Source organism: Cebidichthys violaceus, unplaced genomic scaffold (assembly GCF_023349555.1).
Source record: "Cebidichthys violaceus isolate CVI_PGR_0920_01 unplaced genomic scaffold, fCebVio1.0.p SCAF_14, whole genome shotgun sequence".
Taxonomy (NCBI): domain Eukaryota; kingdom Metazoa; phylum Chordata; class Actinopteri; order Perciformes; family Stichaeidae; genus Cebidichthys; species Cebidichthys violaceus.
Window position 1 is genome coordinate 3,279,591 of NW_027176307.1, and position 23,435 is coordinate 3,303,025.

General features: G+C 38.9%; 2 protein-coding genes across 2 annotated transcripts; one reads left to right on the top strand and one right to left on the bottom strand.

Annotated features, from left to right (window-relative positions):
- Nucleotides 1-2,052: 2,052 nt before the first annotated feature.
- On the top strand, nt 2,053-15,121 carry plg (plasminogen). The gene is made up of 19 exons (XM_068708510.1): nt 2,053-2,162; nt 4,332-4,467; nt 4,575-4,681; nt 5,337-5,451; nt 5,537-5,676; nt 5,906-6,026; nt 6,170-6,288; nt 6,823-6,985; nt 7,097-7,221; nt 7,533-7,692; nt 8,682-8,875; nt 8,964-9,112; nt 9,346-9,439; nt 10,476-10,590; nt 11,537-11,611; nt 11,707-11,847; nt 13,425-13,531; nt 14,269-14,414; nt 14,762-15,121. The coding sequence occupies exons 1-19, from the start codon at nt 2,114-2,116 to the stop codon at nt 14,921-14,923; spliced, it is 2,418 nt and encodes an 805-aa protein (XP_068564611.1). The 5' UTR covers nt 2,053-2,113; the 3' UTR covers nt 14,924-15,121.
- A 92-nt stretch (nt 15,122-15,213) lies between these two features.
- On the bottom strand, nt 15,214-23,392 carry LOC137870985 (solute carrier family 22 member 2-like). Its single transcript, XM_068708511.1, has 13 exons — nt 23,374-23,392; nt 21,890-22,382; nt 20,554-20,601; nt 20,223-20,326; nt 19,852-20,006; nt 19,527-19,695; nt 18,961-19,072; nt 18,762-18,862; nt 18,465-18,679; nt 18,183-18,291; nt 17,434-17,546; nt 15,624-15,723; nt 15,214-15,320 (listed from the first exon to the last, which is right to left on the bottom strand). The coding sequence occupies exons 2-13, from the start codon at nt 22,241-22,243 to the stop codon at nt 15,293-15,295; spliced, it is 1,608 nt and encodes a 535-aa protein (XP_068564612.1). The 5' UTR covers nt 22,244-22,382; nt 23,374-23,392; the 3' UTR covers nt 15,214-15,292.
- Nucleotides 23,393-23,435: the final 43 nt, after the last annotated feature.

Sequence of the window (23,435 nt, forward strand, 5' to 3'; positions counted from 1 at the left end):
GAGTGAACCAATTGGATGGAAAGCTTCAATGCTTCATGAAGCTTCATCTCGCCATCACACCTTGATAGTATATCTTCATTGAAGGAAGAGCAAAGAACAGCACTGATGGATTTTCTCGATAGAACATATGTTTGGCTCTTTTCCCGACTGGCTTGGGTAACACTTTGATTGATTGATAAGTGCCCGCCCTTTTTCAAACAGTTTCCAATGACTGTTTCTCAGATACATCTGGTGGGTTCAGTTAGGAAACAGGATGTTGGGATCACAAATAGTCCTATGTGGATTGAGTTTGGCTGGAAAGTTAGGGTTGGGTATTTTAGGACTCCCCATGTGGTGCCGGAGAGGCTTGGAAATGATCACGCACATATTCATATATTGGTTGCAAAATCAACCCTCTACAGTGGACTAGAATAATGAAATGGACACCTGTCTGTGTTCTGTACAGACACACATATGCCCTTTTTTTCTTCTTCTTGCTTGTGCTATTTCCTTTAACTTATTTGATTTACATCTTTAGAACTTTGATTGGTAATTGAAAATGTTGGATGAGCTTTGATGTCATTAATTTTTCATTTTTAAATCATTTTTTTTTCAAGAAGAAAAGTTAATTTAAAAGGGGCTGGTTAACATCATTGGTCCCACCAACCACAAGGAATGTCCAATGATTTTAAATGAAAGTAAATCTTATGTTGATTGTAATTGTGGATATCATTATCAATAGCTCTATTGTACTTTTCCCATTCTTGATCAACTTCAACAGCTCATTCATTTAGCCTCCCTTTCCGTTCAGATGCAGTTACAATGGGTCAACAATGGCACTCTCTGCATGACGTTACTGGTATTTCATGGGTTGCCATTTGTTCAGATTTAGTTCAAGGAAACCAATATGGTAGCAATGCAGTTTTATCATTATAATTATTGAAGCAAGACAAAGCAAAGGTTTATCTTTGTAAATGATTAGTAATGTAAAGCTTGTCTCAGTCTTGACAGAGGAGAAGTCATAAGTGCAAGATAAGGGTTGATATAGTGCAGAAAATTGTGTGGTGCATTCGTGGTTTGCTAGGAAAATTTTGCGAGGGTTTGTGTGTGCATGAGGCTGATAGATTTCTTTTGGATGCTGTAAAGACTCCAAGTGTTGTACTTTCTTGCAATAAGAATGATAAAATAAAAGAAACAGATGGATGATGGTCAGAGGTGTGTTTAAAGGGGACTAGATAGAAAGGAGGTGGAATGGTATAGTGGATTAAATTCCTTGGATTTTCAGATTTGGTGGCATCAGTGTAATGAGGCAGGTTATGTTTTCTCTTTGTTTTTTTTCTTTGGTTTGTTTTAATTGTCTTAAAACATCTGGTTTCCCAATGCAAACATTCCCCAGCTCCTTTTCTTGAGTAAAAACAGGAATACCAAAAAGTAGACATTACATGTTAATGTCCTGCATTAAAAATTATTATTATTTCTTATTATGCAGAATAAAAGCAATCAAAGAGCCTCCGAAAGGAGCTTATATACAGAAAACTCTCACCATTAACTCAATCAAAAGTTTTGCCTGAAATTGGCCCTAAAATTCAAGTTATTTTAAAGACAGTGGCACACATTTTCAGAATTGAACAGTAGTTACTTAGCCCTAAAACACACTGAAAGTAGGCGGTTTTGTAATCACATGTTTGCAGTTGAGGACATTGGTCCCTTTTTAGCAGAATATTAACTATACATATTGATCTCATTTGAACTAGATCTCATAGTATTCACCAGTAGACGGTATTACATTATAATACCCAGAAGCCTCTGGGTGCATCTCTCCCTGCTCTCCAACTGATAATTCATAACTGCAAACAAGGAAAGAGTTGAACAGATGGTACGTTCAAAAATATTCAATTTAACGTAACATTGGCGGAGAGCATGAAACGACGTTACATTTAATGTTCCAAATTCTCACATAAACAGGGTTTTTGACCTGATGCTCTTTGCTCTTTGCTCCTAGTTTGGTCAATGATTGACTAATGGTTGGGCTGTCCTGTTTATCTTCTCGACATGCTAAAAGGAGCCCAATAACATACCAGGAGATACCTCGGAGACTTCGTCGACTATGAGCTACTAGTATAAGGGCCTCACCATGGACCTATACAAGGTAGCTTTCCTTCTGGGTGCCCTGATCTGCACTGGTAAGATATATTGGCATCTTTGAATAGTAACTAATAATGGTTCTACAATGATTTAATGCCATAAAATATTTTAAAAGAGGATAATACTTCATTGTGATAGTACTTCATCAGGAAAACCCTGTCTCCAAACTCATTAAATATCTTCTTTCAATACTATTTGCACTATTCAATCATGCCGGGGTCTATTAAGAAACACGTCTGGATGCACATGAAATAGATTTGGTTCACTTTCAATGTGTTCAAAATTGTGTAAAATCATATCTAAGAGATCACATTAAATGCCTGACAGGCTAGGATTGAAGTGATTGTGATTGTTGTGATCACACCAACAACCAACAATGTTGCAATGAATACACATTTTTTTCATTCCATTTCAGATACATGTGGTGTAGTTCAGGTGTAGTTTACATGGCATTTAATAGAATTTGAGAAGTCACTTATTAGAATAATAGATGTCAATGTGACAACAGTGGCTGATATAATTCAAATGAGATGCACCAGATTATTCCATCTACATGGACGTACAGTCAAATTATAATTATCAGATCACCACTTGATGTGGTTACTACCAAGTCTCTGAAGAGCATAGATTCAATTGCACAGTAAAGTTGTTAAGCTCGTTTGAAATGGTTTTTGCTTTTGTCGAAAAAGAGTTAAAGTAAATGGATTATGGAAACGCCTTTGCTGAACAAGTTCTCATGTTCTCATGTTCTTAAGGTAAACCTCTGTGCCACGAAGCAAAGAACTTTTAGCAACATTTATTGAAGCAAGTGCAACATTGTTTTGTTGGGCCACTTGAGCCAGCTTTTTAATTGCCAGAAGAACCTTTGGGGCCTGATATCAAATCTTCAGCAAACAGTTAGATATTTTGTGAAAAAAGACTACGAGTTAAATGAGAAGACTGATATCACTCATATCTAAAGCCACAGCTAAAAGATAGGTAGGTTAGCTTAGCATGATGACTGAAGCTGAAACTGAAGTTTCCCCCTGCTTCCAGATTTAATGCTGAGCTAACCTAATTTTAGTGCAAAGAAATTAGAACCGTAATAATCTTTTCATATCAGCCTCGAAACTATCTCCCAAAATGTCAAAACTATTGCTTTAAGCCATTTGCATGAATTTTTTTTTTGACTCACATTTTTTTATTGCAGACTCATATTCTGTTTTGGGTTTCTAACGATGCCATTTTAACAAAGTCAGACTAACAACATAACTTCTAAATGTCACATTTCTCTGCTTCTATGCTGGTTTGAACAGTCATCGGGGTGAAATGTGTTTCACTGAGTCCTCTTACACAATTCAAAGGTCACAACCCTCAAACTGATGCACTTTAGAGCACTGGCCTGATTGTGATTAAATGTCCATCCCAGAAACCCAATCTAAACCTAAATGTATTTCTTTAATCACAAATTTCTAGATTAGAATTAAATGATAAAACTGCATACTGGATGTATCAGTTGCCGTGTGAGAGCAGTAAATATACTGTACCTTACAGCAACACATCCTGTAACTTTAGTGTTTTCCTACCATGTTGTTTGTCATGGTAAGGACAGTTTAATGTCGCAATCACAATATTTGCAATTTAGTCAACACTGGTTTTCCCAGAACTCTTGCAAATTAGATGACGCAATTTCTCGCTGTTACTCAATGGTAAATGGTAGATGGACTGCAGTTTTGAACATGTTATTATCTTTTCTATTTTGAAAGTATAGCCTATATGTATACTCTAAAGTGTGCATACCTTTTTGTAGTTTTTCCTTCTTACTTAACCTTGCATTTCATAATGTTGAATGTCAATAGCTTGTGTTCGATACAGCTTAACTCAGGAACTACTGTAATACCTTGTGTATTTTTATTTTTTTACTATTATTCGATTTATTATTTGTTTATTATTATATATATATATATATATATATATATATATATATATATATATATATATATATTATTTGTTTATTTATTTTGGGGGGGGTTACAATTGATCCTTCATTTTACATGTCAGTTTTTCATATGAGCGTGCAGCTTTGTTATATTGTTTATATGAATACATTTACTGTTTTTTTACTTCATACATAAAACCTGAAGCCAACCTTGAGCTCAGATGACATCAATGACAATTAACGGGCTGTATATCTAAAGGTAAATTAATATTTGTGTCTCTGATTTCAGTTAGTGGGACTGATGTGGACAGCTACGCTAAAACTGAAGGAGCATGGATCCTGGCGCTGCAGAGAAAACAGTACTCATCAAACAATGTGGCTGAGTGTGCTGCCAAATGTGATGCAGAAACATCCTTCACCTGCCGGTAAGGTCACACCTTTTTTAAGAATCCAATTTTTCCCTTTAATTCACAATCAATCTTTTACATTTGAGGCTTGGCATCCCGACCTGACACCTGCTGTGTTTCCACAGGGCTTTCATGTATATTGAAAAGGACCAAGAGTGTTGGACAGCAGCAGCAAACTCCAAAACAGAGACTATCCTGCGAAGAAGTAGCGCAGCATTATATGAAAAAAAAGGTATGTCTTTTCATTAGTATAAGTAGCCACGTCTTTTTTTATTTTATTATAGTGTCCTGTCTTTGTGTCCTATGAACTGTGACACATACTGAAAGGTCTACACACTGCTTCACTTTAGATTCTACATGATATTTAGTATCCATTACATTGTGGTTACTGTTTAGCCTATGTTGAATGATCAGAGATGTTTGGACAATGTATGCAAATGCCGTGAAGAGGTGTCGCAGATTGAACACTACTTCAACAAAAAAACATTAGTTCAGTGGCATCAGATAAATTCACTCCAGGAATTAACTGATACATTTCTCCACTAGATAAGAATTAGATTATTGTACCCTGCTGTGCATTATACAGTGACTGCTACGGAAGTATGTGTGCTAACACTACTAGTTTGATTTCTTCTCAAAAGCTTATTCTCAACATTGCCTCTTTATTCTCAATATTTCAGCTTTATTTGTAACATTTCAACTTTTTTTCTCTTATTCCTGGCACTAATACTAAAAATTCGACCTCATTCTTCACATTTTGACTTCATGTTAGAAATGCAAAATAAATAGAAATTCTTTCTCCTCTCATGTTTTTCCTTATGCCTTGCTCCAATTCCATACAATGCTGATATTGTTGGTGTATATTGGGTTTTTTTTATTTTGTCTAGGATACCTCCTGGAGTGTGTGAATGGATTAGGAACTGATTACAGAGGAACAAAGAGCAAGACAAAAACAAGAAAGACGTGTCAGAGATGGGCAGCAAGATACCCACACAGGCCTAAGTATGTATTTACATATCATCCTGTTACTTTACACATCAAATCATATACTTTTTTCATATAATTTTTCTCAATGTGTCTGCTGCAGCTTCACACCAGAGGAACACCCACGTGCAGACCTGGAGTCTAACTTCTGCAGAAACCCTGATGGAGACAGCGGGGGACCCTGGTGTTACACCACCGACTCCAACACCCGCTGGGAACACTGCAATGTAACCAGCTGCACTGGTAACATTCATTTATTCTGTGTCTTGTGTTTGTTTGTGTGTGATATTAACGATGTTTAGGCACAAACCTAGTCTCCCGCTATTTCACCGTCCACCATCTAATTTGAGTGTCGAAATTATGCTGAAGTGTAAAATGCACCGTAGGCACTATAGAGTGTCCTCAAAAATGTCTACTGTAGATCAAAACAGGAGAGAGGTCGTGTGATGCATCTCTGCTTGCTCCATTACAGAGGAGTGTATGCACTGCAGTGGTGAGGACTACAGAGGCAAAATCTTAACTACAGAAAACGGCTTCACCTGCCAGCGCTGGGACTCCCAGAAACCTCACAACCATGGCTACATCCCCAGCGCGTAAGACCACAAACAGCACATCTATCTATCAACCACAAGCAGGATTTGATGATATTCAATCAATCAAAAAATACATCTTTCAGAAGCTGAATCTTGTTTTCTTTGTCCTAAATATTTATTCGTTCCATTGATGCTTCCTCTAGTCTTCCAGAGAAGTATCTTGAGGAGAACTACTGCAGAAACCCAGATGGAGACCCCAAACCGTGGTGCTTCACCACCAGCCTCTCCAAACGATGGGACTTCTGCTCCATACCCCGCTGCAGTAAGTCCTCCTGTTTGATATGTTTCCTTTACTTCTGCCCTGTTTCACCGTTGTAACAGCTGAAATACAGGCCTATTTACAAGCAACATGGCAAGTATAATTGCAGCTTTTAAGAACCAGAGATATACAGTATATGTATACTTACCCTTTAATCTGACATGGTACCTGCGAGCAAGATGTTTGACCACTACCTGCTGCGTCGTACTGGCGAACCGACCCTGCACCGCAACCTGAGGAACAATAGAATATATCAGATTAAAGAAAAATTCTAATGTTGTTTATATTTATATTGTTACAGTATCATTATTTCACAAATTTTCAATGTGAAACAGATTATCACAGAGGTCCTAAATGATGGTAAAAATGCAGCTACTCAGATACAGCCTCTAATTATTGATAATCATGTAACGCATAAAATATTCCTGTTTTTACAGTACTGTTTTTCAGTGTCATTGTTCTTGTAATCATTTAAAACACTGCTGCTACTGTTGTTTCATGTGAGTTCTAACAGTCCATCTCATCTTCTTTGTTCAGCGTCCGAGCCTCCCACCATCGTCCCAGAGCTGACTTGTGCCACCGGGGAAGGTGGAGCGTACCGAGGCACAATTGCTGTGACGGAATCTGGCAAAAGGTGCCAGAGTTGGTCGACACAGACGCCACAAAATCACAACCGCTCGCCAGACAACTACCCGTGCAAGTAAGAGCAGCAACAGGAAAATGATTTTTCATAAATGAACGACCACTGGCATGCTACTTTTATCATTGGGTTTACCTGTGTTCATCATTATTACCGTCTGTTGTTTTTCAGGGGCCTGGATAGCAACTACTGTCGTAACCCAGACAACGAGAGGATGCCCTGGTGTTACACCACTGACCCTGAGACACGCTGGGAGTACTGCAAAGTGCCGAGCTGTGGGGACGCAGCCGGACCAAGTATGACACAGATCAATGATGATTCAGGAACAGCTGCACTTGATTCAGAAAATTTTGCAAAGCTGAGCAGTTGTACTATATGGAAACATGATTTATATAAATGCTCAAAAGTGTCCTATAATCTGCGCATGTACTTTTAAGAAAGAGTGAATCTGCAAAGGAAGGATAAAAGACTTGCAAAGCTATGATGAGTTGAAATAAATTAACTTGATTTGTCATGCAATTACAATAATGTTAATGAAAGTGCTGATGGACATACACTAGAGAGCATCAATGAATCAGTCTGATTTTTGCTGCTCATCTTGTTGCAGATGAGCCAGTGATCCCCCCAGAGGAGGAAGACTGTTATGAGGGGAACGGGTCAAATTACCGCGGCATAACATCAGAGACCATCAGTGGAAAAAGATGTCAAAGCTGGAGCGCCATGACTCCTCACAGCCACCAAAAAACTCCACAGAATTTCCCCAAAGGGTGAGCATCAAATAGAGACTTCTAATACATTTTATATCTAAAAATGCAGATATTACCCCTTTTTGACCCTTATTTTCCAAATTCACTAGGCCTGAACATTTCAGGCAAATGATTTGGTATCAACCACATGAAAGCTCGAGTTCAGAGGAGAAAATATTTTTAAAAATCTCTTGGGTATTTGGTCAGAGCAAGCTCCACATTACTGTACAATCCATCTAGTTAGGCAACCTCCACCTCACTAGTTAGAGATAGTGGCAGTGATGACGTGTTTTTGTAGGCCAACCCGGAAGTTTCCATCGCCCTGGTTCCCTCAACAGAAAGCCAATGGGATTTTTCAAATAGATTTTGAATTATTGCAGAAAGTAAGCTCTGTGGCAAACAATTTATGATACTTAAACATATTGTCCAGCAAGACAAGCTTTACAATTGTTGAAGCATGAATGTAATCAGCAGAATGAGAAAGTTATTATTAGGCAATCAACAAACAACACCACGGTCACATGACTTCACATCACCACTATTAAGCTAAAGGGGAAAATGTGTTCAAGTGATGAGGTTTAGTAGTCTCACTTAGCCACTTGTTAGCAACCGTCTTTTTTAAGACATATTAAAGCTTAAAAATTGTCGAGAGGGGAATTTACTTTTATTTCGTAGAACAAAACTTTAAAATCTCTTCAGCTTGTATTAACCACAGACCTTATTTCAGGCATCTGAACAAAAACCCATTCAACAAACCAATCAACTTTTAGACGTGCAGAAGTGCCTAACTCATTTCCGAGATGTAATAATTATTCCTGCAGCAGTCTTTAGCTACTAAAGTCTGAGGCAAATCCTTCCCCCTGGTGGCATTGCCAATATTGTATATAAAACAAACAAGGCAACAGATAATTAGTTGGTCCCTTTCAGGTGTGATTCTAGGAGTAGAATATAAAACCTAATAAGATATTGGTTACTGCTGACCTGAAGTTCCAGGTTTTCACTTTCAACAGAGACCTCAGAAGGAATCTGTGCAGGAATCCTGACGAAGACAAAGCTCCCTGGTGTTACACTACAGACCCCAGTGTCCGCTGGGAGTACTGCAACTTGGAGAAATGCTCCACTAATCCTTCAGGAGGTAACCCCACACCCAGACCTCCGAATTCCCCGGGCTCTTCAATCCCCACCCAGACCCCACCACAGACTGGTAAATTCTTTTTAACCGGGACATTTGTCAGATTTTTAGCTCGTTTTATCCTATTGTCGTCCACACATTCTGTCTTTTGCTGTGTTAGACTGTAAGACTGGAAATGGAGCTACATACCGGGGTCCAACCTCCATCACCGTTCTGGGTGTGACCTGCCAGGCCTGGAGTGCTCAGAGCCCTCACCCACACACCAGCTTCACCCCACAAACTCACCCCACTAGAGGTCTGGAGGGCAATGTAAGTGTGTGCATTCCTGTATGAACCATTTTGAATCATCAACTATCGCAGTGATGACATTTCACTCTGGACTGCGAGGGGGCAGACTGTCAGACCCTGCTGCAGTAAAATTAGAAGATTTCTTTTGTCCACAGGGAGTGCGCTGTTGCTCTTAGTAGCTTAAATGATAAAGAAAGGAGGGTAATAATTAGTGTTTTTAGTTAAAAGATTCTGTCCCTGTGTGACGCAAACAGAAATGCAGAAACCCAGATGGCGATGTGAACGGGCCGTGGTGCTACACTACTGACAGGAACAAGAAATGGGACTATTGCCAGATCCCTGACTGTGGTATGTGAACGCTAATAGTGAGGATGACAGTAGGTTGGTCTGTCGGTAGAAATGTGTCTATATTTCATCCATCCATCATCTTCCACTTATCCAAGACCGGGTTGCGGGGGCAGCAGGCTTAGCAGGGTATTCCAGATGTCCCTCTCCCGAGCAACGTTTTCCAGCTCTTTCTGGGGAACGCTGTCGCTGAGGCATTCCCAGGCCAGACTAGATATATAATCTCTCCATCATGCCATTAAACTGGTGCAAACATTCATTGTCTCCAGAGGATAAATCCTACTGACTTTTGTAATCCCATTGACTTGTCATTTGTTGCCACCAAATGGTCAAAATATTCCCGTTGACCTCATTCTTATCAGCATCAGAAGTACTTTGAGATGGATGCAAACATTAGTATTCTAACAAATCACTAATGGCTAAATATTGTTATTTTACTATCTTAATCAAGTCCATGTTATGTTAATGTTAGCATTCTAAAAATGCAAAAAAGTTAAACAAAAAAACTGCCCTTGACACCAGGGGATTTAATTAGCTACTAACAACGCCCTGGTTGCCAATCAACAAGAAAAGGATGCGGTCCTTACCTGAACCCCAGTGAACCTGATTAGCTTTCCACAGTCGCTCCACTCCTTTCCCGCAGTGTTGTCCACTCGGCTGCCTGGTCCGACCAGCCCAGCTCCGGTCCACTCTAGTTCTCTTCTCATTGATATTAAGTAAGTTACGAGTCTGGAAACTAATCAACTATTTCCAATAACAACTTGTGAAGGTAACACTTTGATGATGAGTAATAAGTAATCTATGATGAGTAATACAATCTATTTCAGTTTTATATATATATCTATCTATATATATATATAGAGCCGTTTCTTGCAGGCTAAAATGGCAACTGTAAAGAGGATAAACTGTTTTGATTTAACATGGCTTTTCTGGCTCCACCCTCAGGTCAAACCTTTTCCCAATGGCTGTAAACTTTTAGTCTTTTTAAATGATACCAATTCAAACGTATAAATTCCTGACCGTGAACTTTTTTTTGCAGCTGGATTGAAATGTGGGACGCCGGTCACCAAACCAAAGCGCTGTTTTGGTCGGATCGTAGGAGGCTGCGTGTCTAAAGCTTACTCGTGGCCCTGGCAAATCAGCCTCCGGACCAAGTGAGTAGAATATTGCTGAATTATGATTCCAAGGGATGTACGACATTTGCGATATATCAGAAAAGTATATGTGAATCTGGCTTTTCTTTTAAAAGAAGATGCCATTTTTGTATTGATGCAAAAAGTGACCTAGCCCCAGTTTGACCTGCATGTATTGGCATACATGGGGACACATAAGTAACAACTTATTTCTGTACAAGGTAATTAACCATCTATGGTTGAAACACTCCAGACAGTCACAACTTGGGAAATAGGTTGAGAATATTTTTTTCCATTGAAATAGTTTTTAAATAGTCTTTAAGGATTCTTGAAATACATTCAAAACAGCTGTAAATGTTTTTAAAATGACCTTCTGGGTTCTTCAAACATTACCTTTTAGAGAAATGGAAGTTAACCTCTGTTAATAACAGAACTGTGGTATTTAGATATTGGAAAATCTTAATTGATTTTAATTAGCAAAATAAAACCCACAGAGCACGACCCTCTTTTATTAGTGTCAAAATCAAAACAGAGCTCACGCGCCAAAATTACCAAACCCAGTGAACCCAGTTACAATTATTCTAAAGCAGGAATGGGTTTTTCTTCAACAGTTCAAGAGAAAAAACTAAATTCAACTATCACAAGTCAAATCTAGACTTGTGAATTGACGCAGCTTAAATGGATAGTTTGTCATGTCTCGTCCTGCTCCTTAGGTTGTGTTTACTTTTATTTTGACATTTCATTATTTCCTGTTTTATTTTGTGTTATTCACCTCTCCTGCTCTTCTTCCTGCCCTTCTCAGTCCGTCTTTGTGATTGTCTACCCCGCCCACGATTGGATTCACCTGTGTCTAATCATCCTCACCTCCCCTGTGTGTTTAGTCTGTGTGATGCCATGTGTCTGTGCCAGTTCATCTTTGTTGATTTTGTCCCACTTAAATACATTTCTGTGCGTTTCTTTCTATCAGCACAGGGATTCATTTCTGTGGAGGAACTCTGATTGACCCTCAGTGGGTCCTTACTGCGGCACACTGCCTGGAGAGGTCAGAAGAATTACTTCTTTTTTTTAAAAACAACACATCTAAAGACCAAATTTAGTTAGTATATTTATTGATGTGCTATGTGCTGTGTACTGTAGGTCCAAACGGCCTTCGGCCTACAAGGTGCTCTTGGGTGTGCATACAGAGAGAGCCAATGAGCCGTCCAAACAAGAGAAGAACCTGAACAAACTGATACTGGGACCCAATGGAGCCGACATCGCTCTGCTCAAACTGGAAAGGTGAGTCTGATCAACCAACAATAGCAGAAAAAAAATAATAATACTGCTATCAGTCAAGTTCATCTTTAGTTTTGTTTATTGTGCGTTTGGTCTCTTCTTTGGAAAATGTATTGCATTAAAAAAAAAAACAAGTGAAGAGAGGTAAAGATAGTCTGTAACCATAACTGTATATATTACATAATTTAAGAGGTGCAGGAGTATTCACACAATGTTATCACTTGTGTAACCCTGTAAAGCCTGACACATCATATAATATTCAGAAAATTCAGATTTTTTTGATATTGAAGTGTTTATTGGACCTTTAGTCAAAAAAAATAAAAAAATATTTTTTTTTTGTATTTACATATATATTTTTTTTGTATCACATTTGATACATCAGACATATTTGTCAATTTATTGATCACAACAATGTTTATTTTAGAAACAATAACTAATGATTTGCATTGCTTTTGGAACATTTGGAACATTTCAGTTGGTTTGGTTCTTATTTTTTCCCAAACAGCAACCTTTTACAACCTGTTTGTTTGTGGCAGGAAAAGCACAGTTTCTGTCCTTTTTCAGGCAAAGATAGACTTTACATTTCCCACAGTAGACATGGAAGAAGTGATTGCCTGTGCATTGCTTGCATCTGATTGTTTACTCTGAATTTTTTTTTTTAATTAATGAATGAATTAACAATATAAAAAGGTTATGATAGCCAAGGATTTTCTTTTTTATACATAAAAAACATACATTTTCACTCTATCTTACTACCTTTAATTACTTTAATTAAATGACCAAAACAATGTATTTGGCATTGTGATATGGCATAATCCAGAGTGCATAATGAAATACAATACAAGAATTTACAGGTGAATTATTACCTTATAAGCCTGCTGTATCATATTTGATACCTATGTTTTCAACACGATTTTACTATAAAATAAGGAACGAAATATGAAGTAATTATAGTTTGCTTCAATACAGTAAATAGTCATATTGAAATATTAGTAACACTATAAATGTTATTCTTACCGTAACTGTTTCAAAATTAGCAACGATTTCCCTGCCGAAAACGAAAAAGTCACTTCGTGACGGCTGCCATTTTGGAAATGGAATTTAAATGCCTGCTACTGCCTGCAGTGCATGGAAACTCCACCAGATGGTAGCATACATGTATAGGATTGTATACAACAGTTTTTTCAGGAAAGTATTGCTCATGTTAATTACGTAGAGGTCTCTGAAACTCACGTATCAAATATGATACAAATGGCGCTACAGGGTTTTGACATGATATCAATATTTCCTTTTTTAAATATCACAGTTATCGTCAATATCAGTGTATCGCAACACCCCTAAAATTAATAAAATAACCCCAACCTTTACCAACAGCAACTATAAAGTGATGAACATATTATTGCATCATTATCATAATTTATACATTATTCTAAAATGGGCTGTACTGCATGATAACTTGATGCTAATACTTTTATTCAACTAGCTTTTTGAATGCATTACTTTTACTTGTCACAGAGTAATTCTACTGTGGTATTAATATTTTTAATTAGAAGATCTGAGTACTTCTTTTGTGCTTTCAGCCCGGCACTAATAAATGACAAAGTCCTGCCAGTTTGTCTGCCAGAGAAGGACTACATCGTTCCCAGTGGAACTGAGTGTTATGTTACCGGATGGGGTGAAACTCAAGGTACGTACGTACGTGTGTGTGTGTGTGTGTGTGTGTGTGTGTGTGTGTGTGTGTGTGTGTGTGTGTGTGTGTGTGTGTGTGTGTGTGTGTGTGTGTGTGTGTGTGTGTGTGTGTGTGTGTGTGTGTGTGTTCTTGTAATACTATGTCATTGAGAGGACTAGTTCAAGAGTAGGGTTGTTTTTAAAAGTGAGGAGAATTTGGTCAGTTCTCACTTTTTCAAAGGGTTTTATGAGAGTTAAGACTATTTATTATGTTAAGTAGGTCCTCACTATGTGTAAAACGGAGACTTCCGCATTCAGTGACTAATAGGTCGCTCTACAGATTCTTTAAGGTAAAGACTGTTATCAGATCTTCAGCAATTTTGTAGTGTCGAAAGGTGACAAAAAAATAGAAGCCCAATAATCAGAAAAGATTTCATATACAAGCCAAAGTTAACACATTGTATCTCGTGTTGCTTTGCTTCTGGAACGCCTGAAGTTCAAAGGTCACGTGACCTCTCAAAACACGTTTTTTTTGGCCATAACTCAAGAATTCATATGCTAATTATGACAATCAAACACAAATGTCTAATAAGATTAAAAAAATTAAGGGATGACAATTTGGACAGACATGGATGTAAACTGCAACTTGACTGGTGGGCGGAGGCATACGACCACAATGCATTAGTTCTAGTTGAATTAATTAAGAGATACACCAGATATTCTGAACCTGAATAAATGTGTGGCGGTGTGTCGCAGGTACGGGGGGTGATGGCGTCCTGAAGGAAACTGGATTCCCTGTGATCGAGAACAAGATCTGCAATCGTCCATCGTACCTGAACAACAGAGTCAAAGACCACGAGATGTGTGCCGGTAACATCGAGGGAGGAACAGACAGCTGCCAGGTACGAAACCACCAAACAAAATAATGGATACTGGGGAAGATTTTTTGAAAAACGGTATAGTAAGCTTGGACGATATTACCGTGTATACCACGGTTTTTAGAAATCCAGACGGTATGATTTTCCAAAACCTCATAAATACAGATGTGAGGGAAGTCTCTACTGGCAGAATTAGCAGCTAAACTAAGAAAGATGGCGTCTTTTAGATATATATCTTGAATTGTTTGTAAATATCAAACCCATCTAGATCGGTTGGTAGATATACATTTTCCATATCCAGGTCACTTGTAGATCAATAACTGTTTTGGCAGCAGTTGAACTGAGAACCGTGACATTTGTTCTCCCTGCAGGGTGACAGCGGCGGCCCTCTGGTGTGCAACTCCCAGAACAAGTACATCCTGCAGGGTGTGACATCATGGGGCCTGGGATGCGCCAATGCCATGAAGCCCGGCGTCTACGCCCGAGTCTCCAAGTTTGTCGACTGGATCGACAGAACCATCAAAGCCAATTAATGAGAAACAGTCAGAAAGCGACAGTTCATTGTGCTTTTTGAAGATACTTTAACGTGCAGGAACTGTTCTGCTCCAGCACGACTACTTAAGTTAGTCTGATATTAACAGGTGTTTTTGTGGCGGAAACATAATAAGCAGATCATGTTCCTGCTTTGTTTTCTATAAGAGTTGAACAATAAAACAGAATGCAAAATAAAATTGGGAATTCATGATTTAAAGAAATTGTCTGTAAAGGAAAAAAAAAACCTTCTTTGTTTTGTTGTATCACAGTGAATAAGTCCGCACACACACATACGTGCACACAGTCAGTCACGCAGTTGTTGCTTCCATGTTGTTTGTCAGGTCTGTTTGTGAAGGTTTCTTCATTTGTTAGTTCTCCACTACATCATTTTTTTTCCTGGGAACAAAAACACACGTTATTGATAGAAAACACTAACGTTGCATTAATTCCTACACGTCAAATTTGTTTCAGGTGAATCACTCATTTTATTATATTCAGATAATTGTTCTTACACTCATGGTACATTTAATTCATTGACATGTAAGCCCTTTGCAATTTTACTCTAAAATTAAGCATCAGTTACTTCATTAAATGACAACTATAAAAAACAAGTTTGTTTGTGGTGTAAAGTAAATAAAGAAAATTACAGTTTATTTGTTTTTTTTTTACTTTTTGGGAGTGTTGGGAAAGATTTCTCACCTGTTCAGAAACTCAACATCATCAATGGTCTCAGGGAGAGGAACTCCTCTGGTTTCAGGCAGGAACAACACCAAACCTCCAGCTATGAACGCGACCACCCCTGTATAAATGAAAACCTTTGGACTGGGTTGCACCAACAAGGATTCATTTCTAAACCTGATTAAATCATGGTAAATCATGCAAATCATGTTGCAAAAACTTTAAAACTAGCTTAAATTTGCTGTCATCAAAACTTTGAAATCTAAATTAAAATGTTATTCAGGTAGGAACTCTAAACTTACACTTCAGGAGGTTTAACTTTAAAATGGCTGCCTTTCTGAGATGGGTTGAGCAAAATAATCAAGTACCACGAAGATATTTAAGGGACAGACTTAAGCCAATTGAGTTTATGATTATTATTTTTTTATCTTCTATCTTTTGGCCATATTGCTTCATTAATTCAGCCAACAGGTTTTTCTCAAAGGATGAGCCATCGCATGGACATTTAACTAACTGACTTTTTAGCTGTATTTATTTATTCATTCATTTTAATCTGGGTAAGCAAGTATCTCCATATTGATTAAACTAGCTAATGTTGGTTTAAACTTAGATTTATTATATAGAGAGATTAGCTTTAATTGTGCTAAATTGTAAACCTTTTGCTAAACTCTGATTCGAACTAATCTTAGACTAAAATAATCCTTGTTGGTGCAACCCAGCCTTAATCTACAAACTTTGGGCTTCGCTAGTCAATAATATAATAGATGTCTAGTGGTTGTATCTCTATATGTGATGTGAGTGTGCCATCCTCACTATTTAAAATGCTGTACATTCACATTTCGATGAACAATTAAAATCCAAAAGTATTTCTTAAACAGCTGCAAGCATTGCATCCAGTTAACAAACATGGCAGGGAACCCAACAATGGCAGCATTACAGGATAATAAGAATAAAATCCATCAGTTGCAATCAACTAACAGATTAACAGTCTGTTACCAGTAAAATAAATACTGAATTTAATGGTCAATTTGAAATTAATCATTTTGTGTAGAGGCATTCCAATAAGCAATAACATCTCAATCTTGTCCTCCACAATTTATACGATCAGAGTCGGCCTGATGACGTGATTCCTTGGGCCATCAGTGCACAGCAGCTTTAACATTTTCAAGGCCACAATAAATAACTAATAATTAATAATGTCAGAAACCCTATAACTGTAGGGCAAGAAGGAGGCTCCAAATAAATTGTTTATTTCTCTTTTTCTCTTTTCAGCGTTACAATCTGCAAGATGAAAGAGAAATAATATATCTATTTGGAGCCTAACAGTGTGCAGGCCTGTGTCTTGCACCTGAGTATCTTTGCATGGATGTGCACACACTTGGTCCCTTTTCAGAAACCTTCAATCATCTTAAGTTTTAAGCCTGGATGCAATTATAATTTGAGAGCTACTATGTTCTATCCATTAAGATGTGGTTACATGAGGAAATTCAAAGAATTTGGGTGCCTTTGAAGCCCTCCTGACAACACTAAACAAATTAACTAAATGGAGATTTAAATGTATGCTTCACACAATTTATGAAGACAACATCACCTACTAAATAGATTCACAGGGTAATAATTGTAAAGTCCACAAGGTTAGTCCAACTCCAAAAACTCTGTCTACCCCTTACACCTTTGATCCTGGAGCCACAGATCACCTGACCAGCATTAGCATTATGAGACCATACATGGCAACTAAGTAAAAACATGGGTGACAAAGATAGAGTACAACAACATCTAATTCATATACGTATACCCCTCCGCTCACGTTTGTGGCAGTGTCACAACCTACCGAAGATGATGAGCGGAAGCTCCAGCCAGATGACCGCCAGTCTGTAGAGCAGGAAGGGAGCTACGATGCCTCCGACGTCACACAGACTGGAACAAACTGACACGCCCAGGGTCCTGTATTTAGTAATCCAATTAACAAACATTTAGCAATTACACTGTAAATTCCAGCAACCTGTTCTCACTCACAACTCGCCAAATACCGCCGTGTCCCTCGGAGTCCGATACCGACGCACCCTTTAGCTACTGTATTTGACGCTCTGGACTTTCAACTAACGCCACTGTAAACCCTCATGTGTCATTATTAGACTATCAGAGCGACTGAGATAGTGTAAAAAGTGAAAACGTCTGCGTAGGGAGGGTGGGATGAGAGGTCGGACAGGTCAAACGAACACAGGACTTTCACTCAGAGGACCGCTGTTTGTGTCCCATGTGACACTAAGTCAATGTTTACTTATTTTGCCAAAATGTTGTATTACGTAACATCCGTTATTTAGTCACGCCAGTTATGTAACAAGCTTACTTATTTTTACCCCAACCACAATATTTTCCTCAGCCTAACCAAGTAGTTTTGTAGTAAACTTTAAACTTAAGCCTACTTTGGAAGTTTATTTTGAAAGGAGCGAAAACTTGACATGCCATTCCCGAAACGTCCAAATCGGACACTAGACAACGAGTTGGGAGTGAGAACGTGTTGATACCAGAGCTGCTGTGTCGTGAATGTTAAAGTGGAGTGGGTCAGTCTGACCTCACCTGACGTATGTCGGGTAGAGCTCGGTTGTAACAAACACCACCATCTCAAAGGCCATGGTGATCCCCAGCCGACCGATGCAGGCCACCAGCGTCTTAAACCAGAACATGTCTGAGGCACGGAGACAAAAGAGCATTTACAGGATCGTGTGCATATTTAGAAAGTTTAAACTCAACCTTTTTTTTCTAGACAGAACATCTGTGTTGACTTTTATTAGATTTATAATGATGCAGGTCTTTGGCATTATCTTGTGGTTCTTTCCGCTGACAAAGAGTAATTCTCACTGTCAGGGATTAAGGCGGTGATAAAGCAGGCGGCTCCGGCTATAATGTTGGCGGAGGCGAAGGGAATGCGTCTGCCAACGCGTTCGATGGTGAAGAGGATGAGGAAGGCAGCAGGGAACTCCACCAGGCCAGAGATAAGGAAGTCGATGTAGACGTTTCCTCCTGCTATCCCCACCCGCATGATGAGTCCTTGATAAACCACAGCGGTGGTGAACCTGAAAGAGATGCAAACCAGAAGATTCAATGTCGGCTACATTTTTTTAACCAAACAAACCCGTGATTTCAGATGAGTCTCACCAGCTGAACATGAGGATGAAAGTGTGTTTTCTCATGTTTGGAGTTCTGATCATGTCCAACAGAGAGGCAGAGGAAGAGTCACCCTCCACGTCGGTCAGAGTCTGAAACAAGTAATCGTGATCCAGTTGTGACATTAAGTTAGTACATTTGTATACGTATTTGTGTTTCCTTTCTGGAGAATTGAGATGTATCGATTTACCACAGAGTTCTTGAGTTTCCTCTTGTTCTCCTTAGCCATAGCTTTAGCAATCTCCAGAGCTTTGAAAGACTTGTTCTGAGAGATGAGCCACCTCGGAGACTCTGGGATAAACCTGAGACACAAAAACCTCAGAAACTGTTCAACAGCACACTTGCTTATAATGGACGATCCAAGCTTGGTCTCTTTCTCAGTCTAATGTGTTTCTTCACACCGGGGACAATGTGCGACATTGGACGACACGTTTAACATTTAAATCTTTTTTAGGAGCAGGTGTGGGATAATAAAGAACATCTCTCAAATGATTACCGGCAGCAAAACCAAGGTTGGAGCGCTCGTGATGAACAAATAATGGCAAGGTGATTTGTTCATTGTAATAAATTTGAGGAAAGACACTTGAGATTTAGTGAGAACCAAAACAAACTAAAGCATGTGCTCTTACTTTATGGCTTTATTTTGACAAAGTGCATAAATCAGACATTAAAGAGCGTGAGGGACAGGACTATGACTGCAACCAAATTTACCACTAGAACTATATTTGATTCTGGAATGAATGTGAGCTTTCTCACCAGTAGTAGGAGAGGAAGAGGATGTTGGGGACGGAGATGACGAGCTGCAGCCAGCGCCAGTCAGTGATGAAGTAGGCCAGCAGAGGGAGGAGGAGGACGCCGACACTGAAGAACATCTGGTACAAAATGCCCACCATCCGCCTGTACTCCACTCCAACTATCTCTGTGACTGACAAGAAGACGGAACTAATTTCACCAAAACAAAACCTGCATAGAGAAATGAATGATTTACAGATCTCTCTCAAGGACTATTAAGAATTCTACCGGATATGACTTGGAGTGCTTGTTAACTTCAGTTTTAGGAAACATGGAAAGTCATCATTACGCAGCACATATGCGGACATCCATCCTCCTTTGGCTCCGAAGCCAAATATGGATCTCAACACCAGGATGAAGATGTAGTTCGGAGTCAAAGCCAGACCAATCCCTGCGATCACAGTCAGTATGTTGGACATCAGGAAACTGATCTTCCTGCCAAACCTGCCAAAAAGACAAAGACATGCGGCCAGGATTTCAAAATAAGAGAAGCTTGATTGAACATAATAGGGTAAAAAACGAATAGATGTTGCCATGTAAATCTAGACCAACCTTACAGTCAGCTCTCTGCCAAATACAGCTGGGTTACTACTGATGAACATGTAATTGTGGCCAATATGTGAGACTACAGGTGCTTATGAAAATAATTCAATGCCTTACCTGTCAGCAAAGAAACCAAAAGCAAAGCTGCCAATAAGGAAACCCAAACTGAGAGCAGACTGGTTCATGTCCACCAACCATCCATCTGAACACACAAGGTTAAACTGGGACCAAAAGGAAGACGGTTACATGTCTTTATACAAGATGTCTTTGTTTCTGTACAATTAAATATGAAAGGGTTTACTTTGCAATTCACAGGATTGCCAAACTGCGATTTGACCTACATTATGTGTGTTATTTTGTTATTCATTGTGATATGTTTAGCGTGTTTTTTTGGTGATTGTAATCAACACAAATTTGCAACAGAAACGCATTAAATTTCTCATCTCACCTCTGTGACAAAGGACTTCCTGCGTTCATACTGATACTCCCAGCCATTCTTAAAACATAAAAACAATACATTGCATTTACCACAGATGGTAAAATGATGCTTACACATCAGATTTAGAAAGGAAGGAGCCCTTCCCACCTAGTGCTGCTTGGTTGGTGTGACTCTTTTGCAAAAATGACCTTTAACTGCAAATCCTCCTGAGAATCTGCACACCACTGCCAAAGAGTTTTGTACTTGTCACAAAGCAAAGTACAGACTTTTACCACATTAAAACAACAAGTACATTTTAACATAATTTCAGGGACAAAGGAGTATACATAACTTTTAAAGAAATGAAAACCCAAGCTTCTTCACTGTACGGTAAATATGAAGCTGAGGCGCCAACAGCCAGTTAGCTTAGCTTAGCTTATCTTAGCTTAGTTTAGTTTAGCACAGAGACTGGAAACTGTCTCTGTCCTATGATTACAAACTCCCGCTATTAGCACCTGTTAATCTCACGGTTTGTTTAGTCTGTGGAGAAAAACTGCTCATAGACAATAAATAGTCTGGCACATAGCCCTGTGTATAGAGGCAAAGTTCTGTATTTGTACATATTTAACCTGATGTGTTCAAACTACAGCCTGCGGGTTAATTAAAAAAAAAACCAAAAAAAAAAACCTGCAGGTGTAAATTAACATGAACAGGAACCAATATTGGTAATTTTGGCAATTTCTTCCCATTTTAATTTTACTTATTTACATATTTACATTCAATATTTTATTATAGAGTTTATTATAGTATTGATTTAATTTAAAAGTTAAAGGAGCTGTATTTAACATTCAGAGCATAATTTAGGGACAAACGATATTTGCTATGTACAGATGTAGAGGAATAGTGTCTACCTGGTTTAGAAATAGGTTTTTTACTACACATTTACTTCTCTTTGGTCCGTGACTTCTTATATTTTTCTGTATATGGCCCACTATCAAAACATTTTGGCCATCCCTGTAAACAAATGATATATAAAGTGTTGATTAGCGTTACCTTTGGACAGAGCTAGGCTAAATGTTTCCAGACATGAGAGGGATTTTGATCTTCTTATTTAACTCTCCACCAGAAAGCAAATTATTTTTTCCCAAAATGTCAAACCATTCCCCAAACTGTTTCCAATCCCTTAAATTAAATCAGGAAGCTGTGATCATACTCACCATTTTAATAGGCTACTAATTTTATTATAATTTAGTTTTCGAGATGTCATCTCACCAAACCATCCACTAAATCACATGCAAGCTTTCTAAGATTGCTGCTCCATAACCAAATACCTCAAACAGATTTAGATCAATCTCAGAGGTCTCACCTTGCACCTGGTAACTGGGACCTCACTGAGGTCCAGTTCCTGTGTATCGCAGGTGAGCGCTGTGGTGTTCCAGTCCACCTCGTACTGCTCACAGCTGCTCTGCTGCAGCACCCCAGAGCTGTTGACCAGAGGCACCGTCAGCCTGCGACTCTCCGCCAGGCTCCAGCCGCACGCCTGCCTCCTCTCTACAACCGCGGGGTCCCGACACCAGTGATCCGGGGTGAAACCCTGGAAGACGATGCCAACGTACACACCTGCGAAAGGCAATGACACCAGACAGAGCAGGGCGAAGATGCGCTTCTGACAGCGGCCGAAAGTCCCGGCCTCCTCCAGCAGGTCATCAAAGGTCGTCATTGCTGCAGCGATGCAAGTTCTCGGTGTTGAAGATATCAAAACCAGTGAAGTCTTTACAGTTCAGCACACACTGGATCAGTGGGAAACACCTGAAGTCTGCTAAAGATTTGACAGACTTCAAACCCCTCCGACGCTCGATCTGGAGCAGAAGTCCAAAAAGGTCTGTTGAGAATGCAGTGGAGTCGAAAATATGTCGAATGTAGCCAAACTGAGAATAACAGGACTTGCACAATCATTGGATGAACTTCAACTGGGCCAGAGGCAAGACAAACTCTCTTAGTAAAATGAAATTGTGCTACCAGAGTTCCTCAACTTAATGACTGTTATAGGTTACAAGCTGTGTTCAAAATCACACTACTAAATCATACTACATACTTAATCTGTATGAGCAGCATACTGCGTACTACATTAACAATTAAGTGTGCCTTTGGCGCCAGGCCCGACTCTAGACAGCATGGGACCTTAAAAAGGATTTACTTAGTGATGAGAAGACCGGTTTTGCTACTGCAATGGCAAATTTCTACTTAGTATATATCTCTACTTAGCATACTGTGTAAATGCCTAAGCGCTTGCACTGTTGCTCTGAACTCAATACACCTTCACTCTTTGTGTTTAACATATACGTGCTCAAATGTATCTTGCTGTTGGGTAATGGAAATATTATATTCTTATAAGTATTTTATATTCTTATAAGTAAACTGTTTTATAACTTGTTTTGAAACAAGCTATCATAATCTTGACTCATGTAACTTGTGATCCGTGCAGCAGCTGACTGCCTGCAGACATATCTTCTTCTTCACTTCTTTAAATGTTGTGGCCTGCAACAAGATGTTCCAGTACACAGGCCCCCACCCTTGATCACTCTCTATATAACTTTGTGTAACTTAATCTCTGTAGCACACACTTCTACAGACTCTGTGTGACTCTGGTAAACTGTGCCTCTTCTTGCAAGAATAAATACTTTTAAAAGACAAGTTCTGTTTGACGACATTCTATATTTCAGCTTAAAAAGACTCAACAGCGGGTAAAATAATTTCCACTAGCTCCCTTAGCTTTTTCTAGTCTAATAGGTAAACAACTGTTACAGGCCACATTCACCTAGGCAAGCAAAATAGCTGTGATGAACGTACCTTTTGTGATTTCAGTCTGAATGAGTGCTATTGCTCTGCTGAGCAGCGGCTCAGTGGGTCTG